Genomic DNA, 11,750 nt, shown 5'->3' on the forward strand with positions numbered 1-11,750 from the left:
CGCATCAGAATAAATCCTAGAATATGGCAGGTAGTTTAGGTCCAGTCGAGAAGCGTTTCATTTTGCCCATATGCTCCAAGCAATATATGCAAATCTCTCAGCCAAATTCCCATTCTTGACGTTGAGAATACCCATAAAGAGGTCTCGAAAATTTGCAAAGTGTATTGAAAGTTGTTGCTGGCAAAAACCATCTTCCCACCATGTTTCTTTGACTGCTTGGCATTCCCAAAGAGCATGAATGGTGTCTTCTACCCCGTTGTGGCAGTAATCACAAGTTGCAGTTCTCGTTACTTGTAGCCTAAACAAGTTTTTCTTTGTTGGAAGAGACTCGTTGCTTGCCCTCCACAGAAAGTGTTTTATTTTGCTTGGGATGTCAAGGTCCCACAAGTCCTTCCAGAAGGTACCCTCAGAAGATTGGTTTGACGAACCTGGTTTTTTCCTTTGTTCTGCCTCTGTAAGCATTCTATATGCACTTTTAGTCGTGTATTTGCCGTCTTTTGAGCCAGACTAGATGAGACAATCATTGGCACAGCTTACACTCAGGGGAATGCTACTGATAGCTCTTGCTTCATGTGGCAGGAATTCTTCCTCGATCCTGTCATGTATCCAGCTTGTACCATCTTCATTCAAGAGTGCACAAACCCGAGTATTTCCAGGGAAGTTTTTCTGTGGTGAGATAACTTTGCTTGAGTGAGGGTCTGGTAACCAACTGTCACCTCTGATACAGACTTTCTCCCCATTCCCTATCCTCCAAGCAGCACCCAATTTGATTACCTGTCGTGCCTTAAGGATGCTTTGCCATGCAAACGAGCCCTTCGTATTGACTGCTTCGTCCATGATTGTGCATTGGGGGAAGTATTTAGCTTTGAAGACCTTGTAAAGAAGAGAATTTGTGTTATGGAGTAGTCGCCATACTTGCTTGCCTAGCAAAGCTAAGTTGAAATTCTCTATGTCTCGAAATCCTAGGCCTCTTCTAGATTTGGGTTTGCACATTTTATTCCACGCAATCCAATGAATTTTCCTTGTCTCTCCATTGTATCCCCACCAAAATTTTCGAATTAGTGCTTCAATATCCCTGTATAAACTTTTTGGGAGTTTAAAGCAATTCATAGTGTAGGTGGGCATTGCTTGTAGCACTGCTTTGATCAATACCTCTCGGCCTGCTTGAGAAAGAAGTTTCTCTTTCCACCCTTGGATTTTATGCCAAATCCTTTCACGGATATAACTGAAGCTTTGTTTCTTTGCTCTACCAATAAAAGAAGGGAGACCAAGATATTTCTCAAATTGAGAAGTACTGGATACCCCAAGCCGATTCTTGATTGTTGTTTGCACGTGATGGTTGGTGTTGGAGCTAAAATAGAGTTGAGTTTTGTCCCTATTAATGCACTGCCCCGAAGCTCTTTTATATGCTTCTAGGATCTCCATCACCGTGGTGCAATCTTGGTCATTGGCTTTGCAAAAGAGAAGGCTATTATTAGCAAAGAATAGGTGTGTGATTTTTGGACCATCCCTACATAAGGATACACCTTGGATGGCCCCTCTATCCTCCGCCTATTTAATAAGAGAGTGTAAACCTTCTGCACATAGGAGAAAGAGGTAAGGTGATAAAGGGTCTCCTTGCCGAAGCCCTCTTTGGGGATGAAATAAACCATGTGGTTCACCATTTATCATGACAGAAAAAGAAATAGATCGAATACATGAACTAATTATTTGCAAAGCCCAATTTTTCTAAAAAGTTCCACTCAACCCTGTCATATGCTTTACTCATGTCTAATTTCAGAGCCATGTAACCAGTTTTTCCTTTTTTTTTCTATTTTTGAGGTGGTGTAGGGTTTCAAAGGCAATGAGGATGTTGTCTGATATAAGGCGGTCGGACATGAAGGCACTTTGTGATTCTGAGACAAGTTTTGGGATACATTTTTTCAAACGGTTTGCCATTGTTTTGGATATTATTTTGTACAGGACATTGCATAGGCTTATTGGTCGGAAATCTGTTGGTCTTTTTAGAGATTTGTTTTTTGGGATGAGGGTGAGGAAAGTATGATTAATGTTAGGAGGGAAGGAGCCAGTGTTTAGTATAGAGAGACAAGCAGTAGTGACATCTTGGCCTACTGTGTTCTAGAAAGATTTATAGAATAAGGGAGGCATACTGTCTGGTCCAGGTGCTGTCATTGCTTTCATCTGCTTGATGGATTGCTCCACTTCCTCAACTGTGAAATCCTTGGTCAGGTCGGCATTCATGGCAGGGGTGACCTTGCACTCAACACCGTGAAGAATGGACTCAAAATTGGATGGCGCCACTGATGTGAAGAGGTTTTTAAAGTAATCCACCATTGCTTCCCCAATCTGTTTGTCATCCGTTGCTTCTGACCCATCCTCTAATTTCAATTTGGATATGAAATTCTGTCTGTTGTGTTGTGTAGCTCTACTGTGAAAATAGCTAGTGTTTAAATCTCCATCTTTCAGCTAGCTTACCCTTGATCTCTGCTGCCACATGCAATCTTCTTTGAGCATAAGATCAAAAACCTCACCTCTCAAGGTCCGAACCTGTTCGTGGTTTTGCCCAGCCATGGATAGAGCTTTTGCCTGTGCTAACAGCTTCTTTTTTTGACTCAACAATTTCCGAATGTGCCCAAAGGATAGCCTACTCCAGGTTTTTAACTTTGTCTAGCATTTATCAATCTTATGGACTAGTGTTGTCATCGGGTTACCTGAGTGTAACCCCTCCCAAGCATTTTTGATGACTCCTTCACATCCTTCGTCTTTCATCCACACTGCCTCAAAGCGGAAGGGGTGTCCATTCTTATAGAAACGCCTATTCTCATCATCAGAACAAATCCATAGTGGGCAATGGTCGGACAAGGATCCCGATATATGATGAACTCTGTCCGATGGAAACATTTGTGACCATGAGGGAGTGGCCACACCTCTATCAAATCTGATCCATGTAACCACACCGTCAAACTGGTTGTTGCACCACGTAAAGGGAGAACCTACAAACCCCAAGTCCCTGAAACCACAAAAATCCAAGGTTGCCCTAAATTCTACCATTTGTCTTTCCCGTCTCTCAGCACCTCCCATTTTTTCTTCGGCTTTCGCTATTTCATTGAAATCCCCTACACAGCACCAAGGAAGATCCATACGAAGACATAAGTGTTTTAGTAGTGCCCAAAGAGTGTTCTTTGTTGGCCATTACAGGGTCTCCGTAGAAACCCGTAAACCGCTAGGCGTCATCCACTCCTGGGTTAACTACTGCGTCTATGTAAGTTGGTGAGGAGTTGAGAACCTGTAAATTCAATTCTTTTTTCTAGTACATAGCTAGAACACCCCCTGTGTTGTGTCTGGGGACAATGAATAAGTTTTCCATGTCAAGTTTGCGGCAGAGGTTCTTAAGATATCTTTCTTTTGATCTTGTTTCCATAAGGAAAACCATGTTTGGGGAATATTTTTTCACCATCTCGGTGAGTTCTAGGACTACACGTGATTTCCCCAAACCACGGCAGTTCCAACTAATGCAGTTCATGGTGATCAGCGTGGCTAGACATCAGCCACCGTCTCATTGTTGTAGAAGTGTATCGCATCCTGGGTTAGGGTTTGTTTTTTGGTAGGTCGATTATCTTCATCTTGGATGGGGATTCTACGTGGTTCATATTCTGGCAAGGTTTCTTCATGGGTTGTGTTTTTTGTGTTTCGGGTCAGGCGGGTCCATGTAGTTTTGTGGGCTTTTGTGGTTTTGGCTGGCTCGGTTTTAGTGGGGTGCATCAGTGGGTTGTTTTCTGGGTTATCATGGTTCATGGGTTCAGGAGTTAAAGTGGTAGAGGGAGGGATTATGGTTATTGGTGTGGGCTTTTTGGTGGGCTCCACAGGTTATGGTTGAAGGTTTTGGGAGTTGTTGGTTTCTTTTTGGTCAATGATTGCACTATTAATTGGTTTTGTAACTGTGGAGTCTTCAGTGGCGTAATCTACATTGCAATGAATTGCATGTAACGCATGTAACGTTTCCGTGTTTTTCGGGCCAGCTGTTTCAGTGCTAGCCGTTTGTTTCTCAGCTTTACTGGGGTTCGGCATCCCCAGCGCCGCCGTAGTCCATTCATGTGCTTTGGGCCGTGGTTCATCCCTCTCCGTTCTTGGTGATTCCCCTTGAGACCTCTGTGGCTCTGTTGGCTTGAACTGGTTCTTTGCTCCCATTGTAACCGGTCTATGTCCAAGGACCACTATTGAAGATTTCTGGTAAGGCTGGTCTAGATCAGCTCTAAGCCAGTCACCGAATTGTTGTTCATCTTTTTTCAGCGATCCCTTGCTCCTCAGCCAAAGCTCACAATCCCTATTATCATGTAAGACTTTTCCGCACCAGTAGCAAAAGTTTGGCATGCGTTCATACTTTAGAACAACCCAACCAATAGCTTTTCCCTCGGACCATATTTTTCGAACCCTGGCAAGTGGTTTTGTAATATCAATCTGGACCCTCACTCGTAGAAAGTTACCTGTACTGCCTTCACCTTCAGATTCTGTCATGTGCAGTAAGGTTCCTAAAGTGCTCCTAATGGAATCACGAGTTTCAGGAGTAAGGCAGTGCATTGGGAGGTTGTGTATTTGAACCCAAAATGATGAGAATTGGAAGGAGAGGGCAGATATTGGGATGTTTGCCTCCACACGTTCAAAGATCACCAAGTGTTTGTCGTAGGTCCATGGTTCATGTTCTAGGACTCTTTCCAGATCACAAACCTCTTCGAAGACAAAGAAAAGTTTGTTATCCCCCATGTCCTTGATTTTGAATTCATTTTGGGTGTGCTAGAAAGGCTTAAAAGTTCGCGCAACTGATTCGATATTCACCATTCTTTTGGTTAAGAATTTTGCAGCTAAGAGACGGTGTGGCTGGGAATGGTTGTCCTCATAGTTTACTCCAACCTCCTCCTCGTCTGAAAGTTTCAGTTTCCGCCACAAACCTTCTAGTGAATCCATAGCAGACTTTTTGGAGAAAAAGGACGAAAATTAAGAAAGACCCCACTGGATAGATGGCCGCCAGGGAGACAGACTTGTACTAAGATAAGGACTACAAAGCTCTACTGCTTTTAGCTTTTCAAAGAGAAAACCTAGAAGTCAGAGAGCGACCAGAAAATGTTCCCTAATTTATTTTTTGAATTAGAATGGTAAAAAGAAAATGGACCATATAAAATTGCTAAATTGTTAAGTAGTACATATTTTTTTTTTTTTTGAAAAAATAGAAAATTAATGCTAAGATGTTACAAATTGGTCCAACCGAAATAATTTTTACAAGCCAAAAGCATATCAAAAAGTGGTTTTCAAAAAATCCATTTGAAATCCCTTTCGTGGGATTCAAAACTCTAATTAGCTTTTAATGCTTCTTTCACACTTACCAATGTAGCAATTTCAGGCTATGTGAAACTTCCCCTTAAATTTTTGCAAAGAGTGAAAGATCTTAAATATCGTATACAACTTCTTCACAATATATATGTATATATATATATATATATATACTTGTACTTGGCAAAATAAATCATTGATATCCCAAGTAAGATTTTTTGAATTAACATGACTATAAAGAATATCTTCATATATACGAGTTAACTTCATATGATGTTTGATGGTGCAATAATTACAACCTTTTTATGATATTTTTAAAAGAGGAAAACAAAATTAAAAAAGCTTTTAAACTCTAACCATCTTGAATCTTGATGGTTAATTTATTTTATTGGTGGAATCATTTTCTTTGTGATGAAAAAGTATAAGGTCATTTTAACCAAAATTTCAAATGGATAACATTGATCAATATTGTAAAACAAATATTGGCAACTACAGGACTAGTTTTTTTTTTTTTTTTTTTTTTTTTTTTTTTTTTTTTGTTAAATTTTGTTAGAACATCTTGAATTGGATACTTAGAGATGAAGTATTGTGTAATGACAAATGCCTTTCATTAAAGGCGTTAGGTCATAGGTTTGACTTCAACGATCAGTGTTGCCAAAAATTTTGGAGATAAGGTTACCTACCATGTCATTTCACAGACCCTGCAAAGAGTGGGAGTTTTGAACACTAGATACAACCAATTCTGAGGTTAAATTAGGAAGAGAAATACCTAAATCACATAACCAATGTAATCATCTATGTATACAAGTACTAGTCTTTGACATGATTCTAGCATTAACAGAACTTGAGATACTAATTTTAAACGTACATTTCAAAATTATTTTTTAAATCCCAATTAATAAAACAACTTCATTAGTATTAATTTCTTTAAAAAAATATTGTTGTCAACCATAATGTTTCAACTATCAAATTCATTATATAACATTCATAATAATAATCAACATTTTTTGCTTGAACAATAAGTAATAATTTAGAATTTATAAAATTCAAATGAGTACTAACAAGATTCTTCATTTTTTTTTTTCCTTTTTATCAATATCATTCAATGTTTCTACACGTAAGCACAAATTATAATATAGTAGATATTTAAAGCTAAAATCATGGACTTGATGGGTATAGACTTGAATAAATAAATATACATACATACATATGTCTGTCTGTCTTTATATATATATATATATATATATATATAAGCATCAAAGTATTATACAGTTCACTACAACAACACAAAACCATGCTTAACAGAAGCAACAACTCAAGCCCAGCAAACAACAACAATAAATTTATTGATTATATTGACAACAATTTATATCTAGGTTTTCCCAAATACTATCTACCTGGACGACTTGATTCATAAAATAAACACCATCACTTGGCCAACTTTAATATCTCTACCTAATACAGGCAGAATACACCATGTCATCCCCTTGAATAAATGGCAAACAATCACATGAGAAGGGTCATGAAAATAGAGTAGTCATTGGGAGAACCCATTGTCTTGTAGACAGTGCAAAGAAAGAAGAGAGTATATCATACATTTTTTATGCAAGGCATATGCAAGTCTGTGTAAGCATTGAGTATATATAATATATGTCAACTTATTAAACCTGAAACATGACATTGTAAAAAATCAAATTGTGGAAAAAACAAAACACTAATGTAATTTATCAAAAAATATGCATGCATGTAACAAAAAATTTTTGTTAGTTACATCCACAGAAAAATAAGAAAGCAAAAATTTGAGACAATGAATTTTGGCATAATATATGGGGGGGGGGGGGGAATTCAAGCCAAATAAAAAGGTAAAAAAATTCACTTAATTCTCTTTTGATTTACTTATAGGGCATGAATCAACAAAAAATTCAAACCAAAAACCCTTGTAAATGTTGGGAATAAAGTTGAGAATAATAATGTGTTAAGAGAGTAATAAATCGGATTACTTCAGAAAAAAAAATTCCAAAAAGAAAATTTAAAAAAGAAAAGAGAGGTACATATTAGGATTTGTGTAGGGAGGACTCCCTACTGCAAGCTTTTGTGAGAATACACCTTTGTTTCCTGAAAACCAAAAAGAAAGAAATTTATGAAATAAAGAAAACACGGAAAACAGATTGGAAAGTAGAAAGTTTTTAAAAATATGTAGAATTTGGTTTAGGGATGAATCTAGGGTTCTTGTTATGTTTATGCTTTGAAGTTATGTCTCCAAAACCTAACGGAGAAAAAAAAAATAGTGGGAGGAAGAAAAGGTACCCTAACGGAGGCATCATTGATAGACAAATGAGGCACTTTTCCATTCTTGACACTCTAGACAATTTGCATCTTCCTTCTTCTCTAAAGAGGTGTGAGTGCCTGAGAAAGTTTTATGAATAATACACCTTTCAGCGGTTTTTTATACCTCCAGTAAGAGAGAATTAGAGTCAAAATCAAAATTTGCTATCAAAGATTGAAATATGACTCAATAACTTGAATAAAAAAACTAAAATGGAACAGTGTTAAAACCCCAAAAAATATTTGTAAAAACCAAAGGTTCACCACCATACAGAGAGAGGAGAGGGTGAAAAATCACAATGAACTTGAAGTTTTTGATTTTTGTCTAAAGAAATATAAATTGAAATTTATTTGTGACGGTATAAAATTTAGAACTACCCACCGGAAACGGTGCAACTAAACACCAACTGTAGCAAAAAATAGTATTGAAAGTTGAAACAGTTTGCTTAAGCACCAAACGAAAAGATACATATTTTCAAAACTTAACATATATTGAAACAAAACAAAGAATCAAACAAAACTCATATAAAAACTATTTGAATTTTCTCATAAACGAAACATACCCACTTTAGAAAGCCATTGGTTTCTGCTTAGAGATTTGTTTGGAGGGATTTTTGGGAATATGAGAAATCAATCAGAAGGGCTAAAGAATAAAAGCAAGGGATCCATAAATTTAGTACCTGAACAACACGAACTTTTAAAAAGGAAAAAAGTGAGAGACCAACCACAACAAATTAATAGCTTTCCACTCTGTTTGTTTTAGCATTAATGTTTTCTAGAAAATGATTCATTTTCCAAAAAGCATTTTCTAAAAAACTATCTCATTTTCCGGTGTTTGTTAACAACCTTGAAAATGTGCTTGACAATGTTTTCTGGTATTTGGTATGCATAAAATTTTTATAACATTTCATGTATAATTTAAATCATGTGTATTATGTAAACTAACTAATGTAATCAATATAAATAAGAAACCAAGAATGAATTTGGTCTTCATACTAAAATTTTGACAATAACCTCAATGGCTATTCTTGAGAGTAGAGGCCTCCACTGGCACATCAATGGCTATTCTTAATATTATTTTCTTTTATTACTATTATTTCAGTGATGATGTGATATTCTATTTTCAACATTGTCATTTGGAGGGTCAAGAATTTTGGATTTGGACTCTAGTCGTATTTGCAAGTGAGCATTGAGAAGGTGGTGACTAAACTTGGTTGCGCATTCCTCATAATTCTTTAGGACAGTTTCATATTCCAGATTTGTTACTTGAAAAATTAGTCATCATTATCAGATTCTAGCCAATAATGCAGTAAATGCAATTAGCATTGAATGCCTTGTCACCCTTAGGAAACTAAAACAAAAAACAAAAGAATTAATGTGTTTATCGATTTTATGAATAATTATAAAATCAGGTGCATGGATTATATGTATAATTATAATATTGGAGGATAATCTTACGAACTAAGTAAAACTCTAATTACTAATTTAAAAAAATAAAGTACCTATGATTACAGATTTGAACATTTGAAAAGCACAAGTTGCAGGGATATATAATACATTTAACTCACATTAGTGCCGAAAGGAAACAATTACAACTTAACGCTTTTGTGCTTTCCTCCTTCTAGACTGTGCTTTCTGCCACTTCTTTCTTGAAACTAATTTGCTCTTCGGCTTCAGCTTTAACTCAGGTGAGAACTTGTAATTTTGATCTCTCATACGAGCTTGTATATCCTTAAAGAACTGCATATTTAATTTCTTAGGCCCTCCCTGTCTAAGCTCCGTGTACTCTGGTCCAGAAACAACCCTTTCAAATGCTCCAACTAGAATATCCATATCACTCATGACCTCCCACACATTGGAGTAACGCCCATCTGGACCTTTCTTCAATTTTTTCAAGGCATTTTCAACTGCAATTTTCCTAGCTTGCTTTCCTGGGGACAATTCTTCTGGTTCATTTTCAGCTTTCAATAATTCAGAGATTGTTCGATATTTAGGCATTTCCTCAAACTCAAACAATTTGTCTATGTACTTATCACTACTTTCATTTGGGTAGGCTTCTGTAGGAATATCGTCGTCGTCATCACCCTCACTACCAGTCCACAACGTCTTCTCCTCATCACTTCCAGACCATATACTTCTCAATTCATCACTGTCATCGGCATCAATTAGGTCAGAATGTTCCTTTGCCTGCTGTCTCACTCTCCGAATTTCTTCTTCAAGACGACTTTTAGGATCTTTTTCATCATCTCTTTCATCTTCACTCCCTGTCCACAGAGAAGTATCTTCATCCATCTCTTTCTTCCATGTTTTTCTGAAATCTTCATCACCCAGCTTTCCATTGCCAAAAAGATCATAATGTTTGCGCCCACCTCGAGCATAGGCTCGTGATGCTGCAAAATATTCAATATATTGTGGATGAATTTAGCATACCAGAGGAGAACAACAGCAGACAATGTGAAAACTAAATCCTTGTTGCAACCGTGAGTTAGAACAAGAAAACTACAAGAACCCCTTCATATAAGTTGTAGGTCAAAAAAATATATGGCATCCATCTTATCACGCATCAGTTATTAGTAGAGAAGAATCATAAATTTGGTCTAGTTGTTGATGACAATGACATAAAGTCTGATCTTAACTAGTTGGGCATTAAGTTCCTAAATTCTTAAGAAATCAAAATTAAATAGCATATTAGCTTCTAAAGACATATCTTAACTATTGGTACTTATTTAAAAAGCAAAACAAAACTCTACACTTAAGAGTCTACTTATATTCTATAATGCTAACAAACCAAAACCAGAGAGCTGTAGTGACAGCCAGTCAAACCCGATTACTCCAAGACATATATCTATTTGAACTTTGAAGACCTCCTCAGCAATTTAATCAGCCATTATAGTTTTGTTTGCTCTGTAGAACCTCACAAAAGCCCCCAAATAGAAGTCTTGAAATGGGTAACTTTCAAATAATCAAACTAATGTTCTTCTATAAGGACTTAGCACAAATACATAGACTACATGTCATAACATCACAAGCTTTCAGCCATGATTTTCACCAACAATCATAAACCTCTAAATGGGTTTTTTCACACACAATGAAAATCATTCAAAAACAGTGACAATGGAAAACCCAGAAGCCGTGAAAAATATAACTTTTAAAAGAGGAATAGTAACCTTGAAATGCCGGGAAAACCCCCAAATTAAAGGGATAGCTTGAGGCGCTTCCAGAAAGGATATATAATCTGAAAGAAAGAGACAAATTGGGTTTATAATCTGTAAACAAAGATTATAAACAGAAAAGACAAAGAAACTAAAAGAAAGGAAAGCTAATACGTATTAGCTAAGCATATATATATATATATATATATATAATTATCAGAATGAGACCTTGGAGAAACAGACGGTTGCTGCAAATGGAAATGGAAAAGACGGGAACAGAGTCTGCGGGCCATCACTCACTTGCAGTTGCAAAGCTCAAGCCAGCCACCAGCCACCACCAAGGACAAGCACCACCCACACAAAATATGATTAAAAAAAGTTAATTGGGTTTGAGAGTAACGGAGGAGAAGAGGTCGGAAATGGGAAGAGAAGAAGAGAGAAAAGAGAGGAAGCAAGAGAGAACTCACCGGCACGTGGATGGGGGCGGGGCGGCGTGATCTGTCTGGGTTTGGTCCGAAGCTTGAAGATGGGTCTCTTGGTCTTCTAACGCTTTCTCTCTCTTCGGGTGTGTGACTCCGGAATTTAGTTTTGACATAAACATATGGAGAAAGCTGTGTACAAAGGTAAACGTTTAATGGTGGGTTGCAGTATGAACTCTGTATTCTTAAGAGTTAAGAGCAAAAGGCTTTTTGTACTTGCAATTGAGTTTTGTAATGTGAGGGGTGTTCTGCAGAGGGGTATGCGTAATATTGTGTTTTGTACTCTGTACTCGCGAATTTACAGAAAATAAACTTTATATTTCATGCCTCACATTTTTTTAATATTAATTATAAAAAATTTAGGTGTTTCATATCTATAATGATTTACATGTTGGCTGTGTAAACTGTGTTATAAACACTTTTTATATTTGAAATTATATTATTATTCAAGGGATAAAACCCTTTTTCG

The 11,750-nt window shown here is 36.9% G+C and overlaps 1 protein-coding gene across 3 annotated transcripts; it reads right to left on the bottom strand.

Moving 5' to 3' along the window:
• Positions 1 to 9,139: 9,139 nt before the first annotated feature.
• On the bottom strand, positions 9,140 to 11,517 carry LOC115989111. Of its 3 annotated transcripts, none has more exons than XM_031112773.1 (3): positions 11,270 to 11,517; positions 10,818 to 10,885; positions 9,140 to 10,040 (listed from the first exon to the last, which is right to left on the bottom strand). In XM_031112773.1, the coding sequence occupies exons 1-3, from the start codon at positions 11,401 to 11,403 to the stop codon at positions 9,247 to 9,249; spliced, it is 996 nt and encodes a 331-aa protein (XP_030968633.1). In that variant the 5' UTR covers positions 11,404 to 11,517; the 3' UTR covers positions 9,140 to 9,246. The 3 variants fall into 3 exon arrangements, with proteins under 3 accessions (XP_030968633.1, XP_030968634.1, XP_030968636.1); XM_031112774.1 differs by lacking the exon at positions 11,270 to 11,517 and adding an exon at positions 11,031 to 11,198; XM_031112776.1 differs by lacking the exons at positions 10,818 to 10,885; positions 11,270 to 11,517 and adding an exon at positions 11,031 to 11,176.
• Positions 11,518 to 11,750: the final 233 nt, after the last annotated feature.

This window comes from Quercus lobata, chromosome 5, assembly GCF_001633185.2.
Source record: "Quercus lobata isolate SW786 chromosome 5, ValleyOak3.0 Primary Assembly, whole genome shotgun sequence".
Classification (NCBI taxonomy): Eukaryota; Viridiplantae; Streptophyta; class Magnoliopsida; order Fagales; family Fagaceae; genus Quercus; species Quercus lobata.

Bases quoted from the DNA above. Each gene is read 5' to 3' on its own strand.
- LOC115989111 (XM_031112773.1), bottom strand. From the start codon at position 11,403: ATGTTTATGTCAAAACTAAATTCCGGAGTCACACACCCGAAGAGAGAG. The intron at 10,886-11,269 runs GTGAGTTCTCTC...TCTTTCTTTCAG, and splicing joins CCGCCCCCATCCACGTGCCG to ATTATATATCCTTTCTGGAA. The intron at 10,041-10,817 runs GTTACTATTCCT...AATATTTTGCAG, and splicing joins GGTTTTCCCGGCATTTCAAG to CATCACGAGCCTATGCTCGA.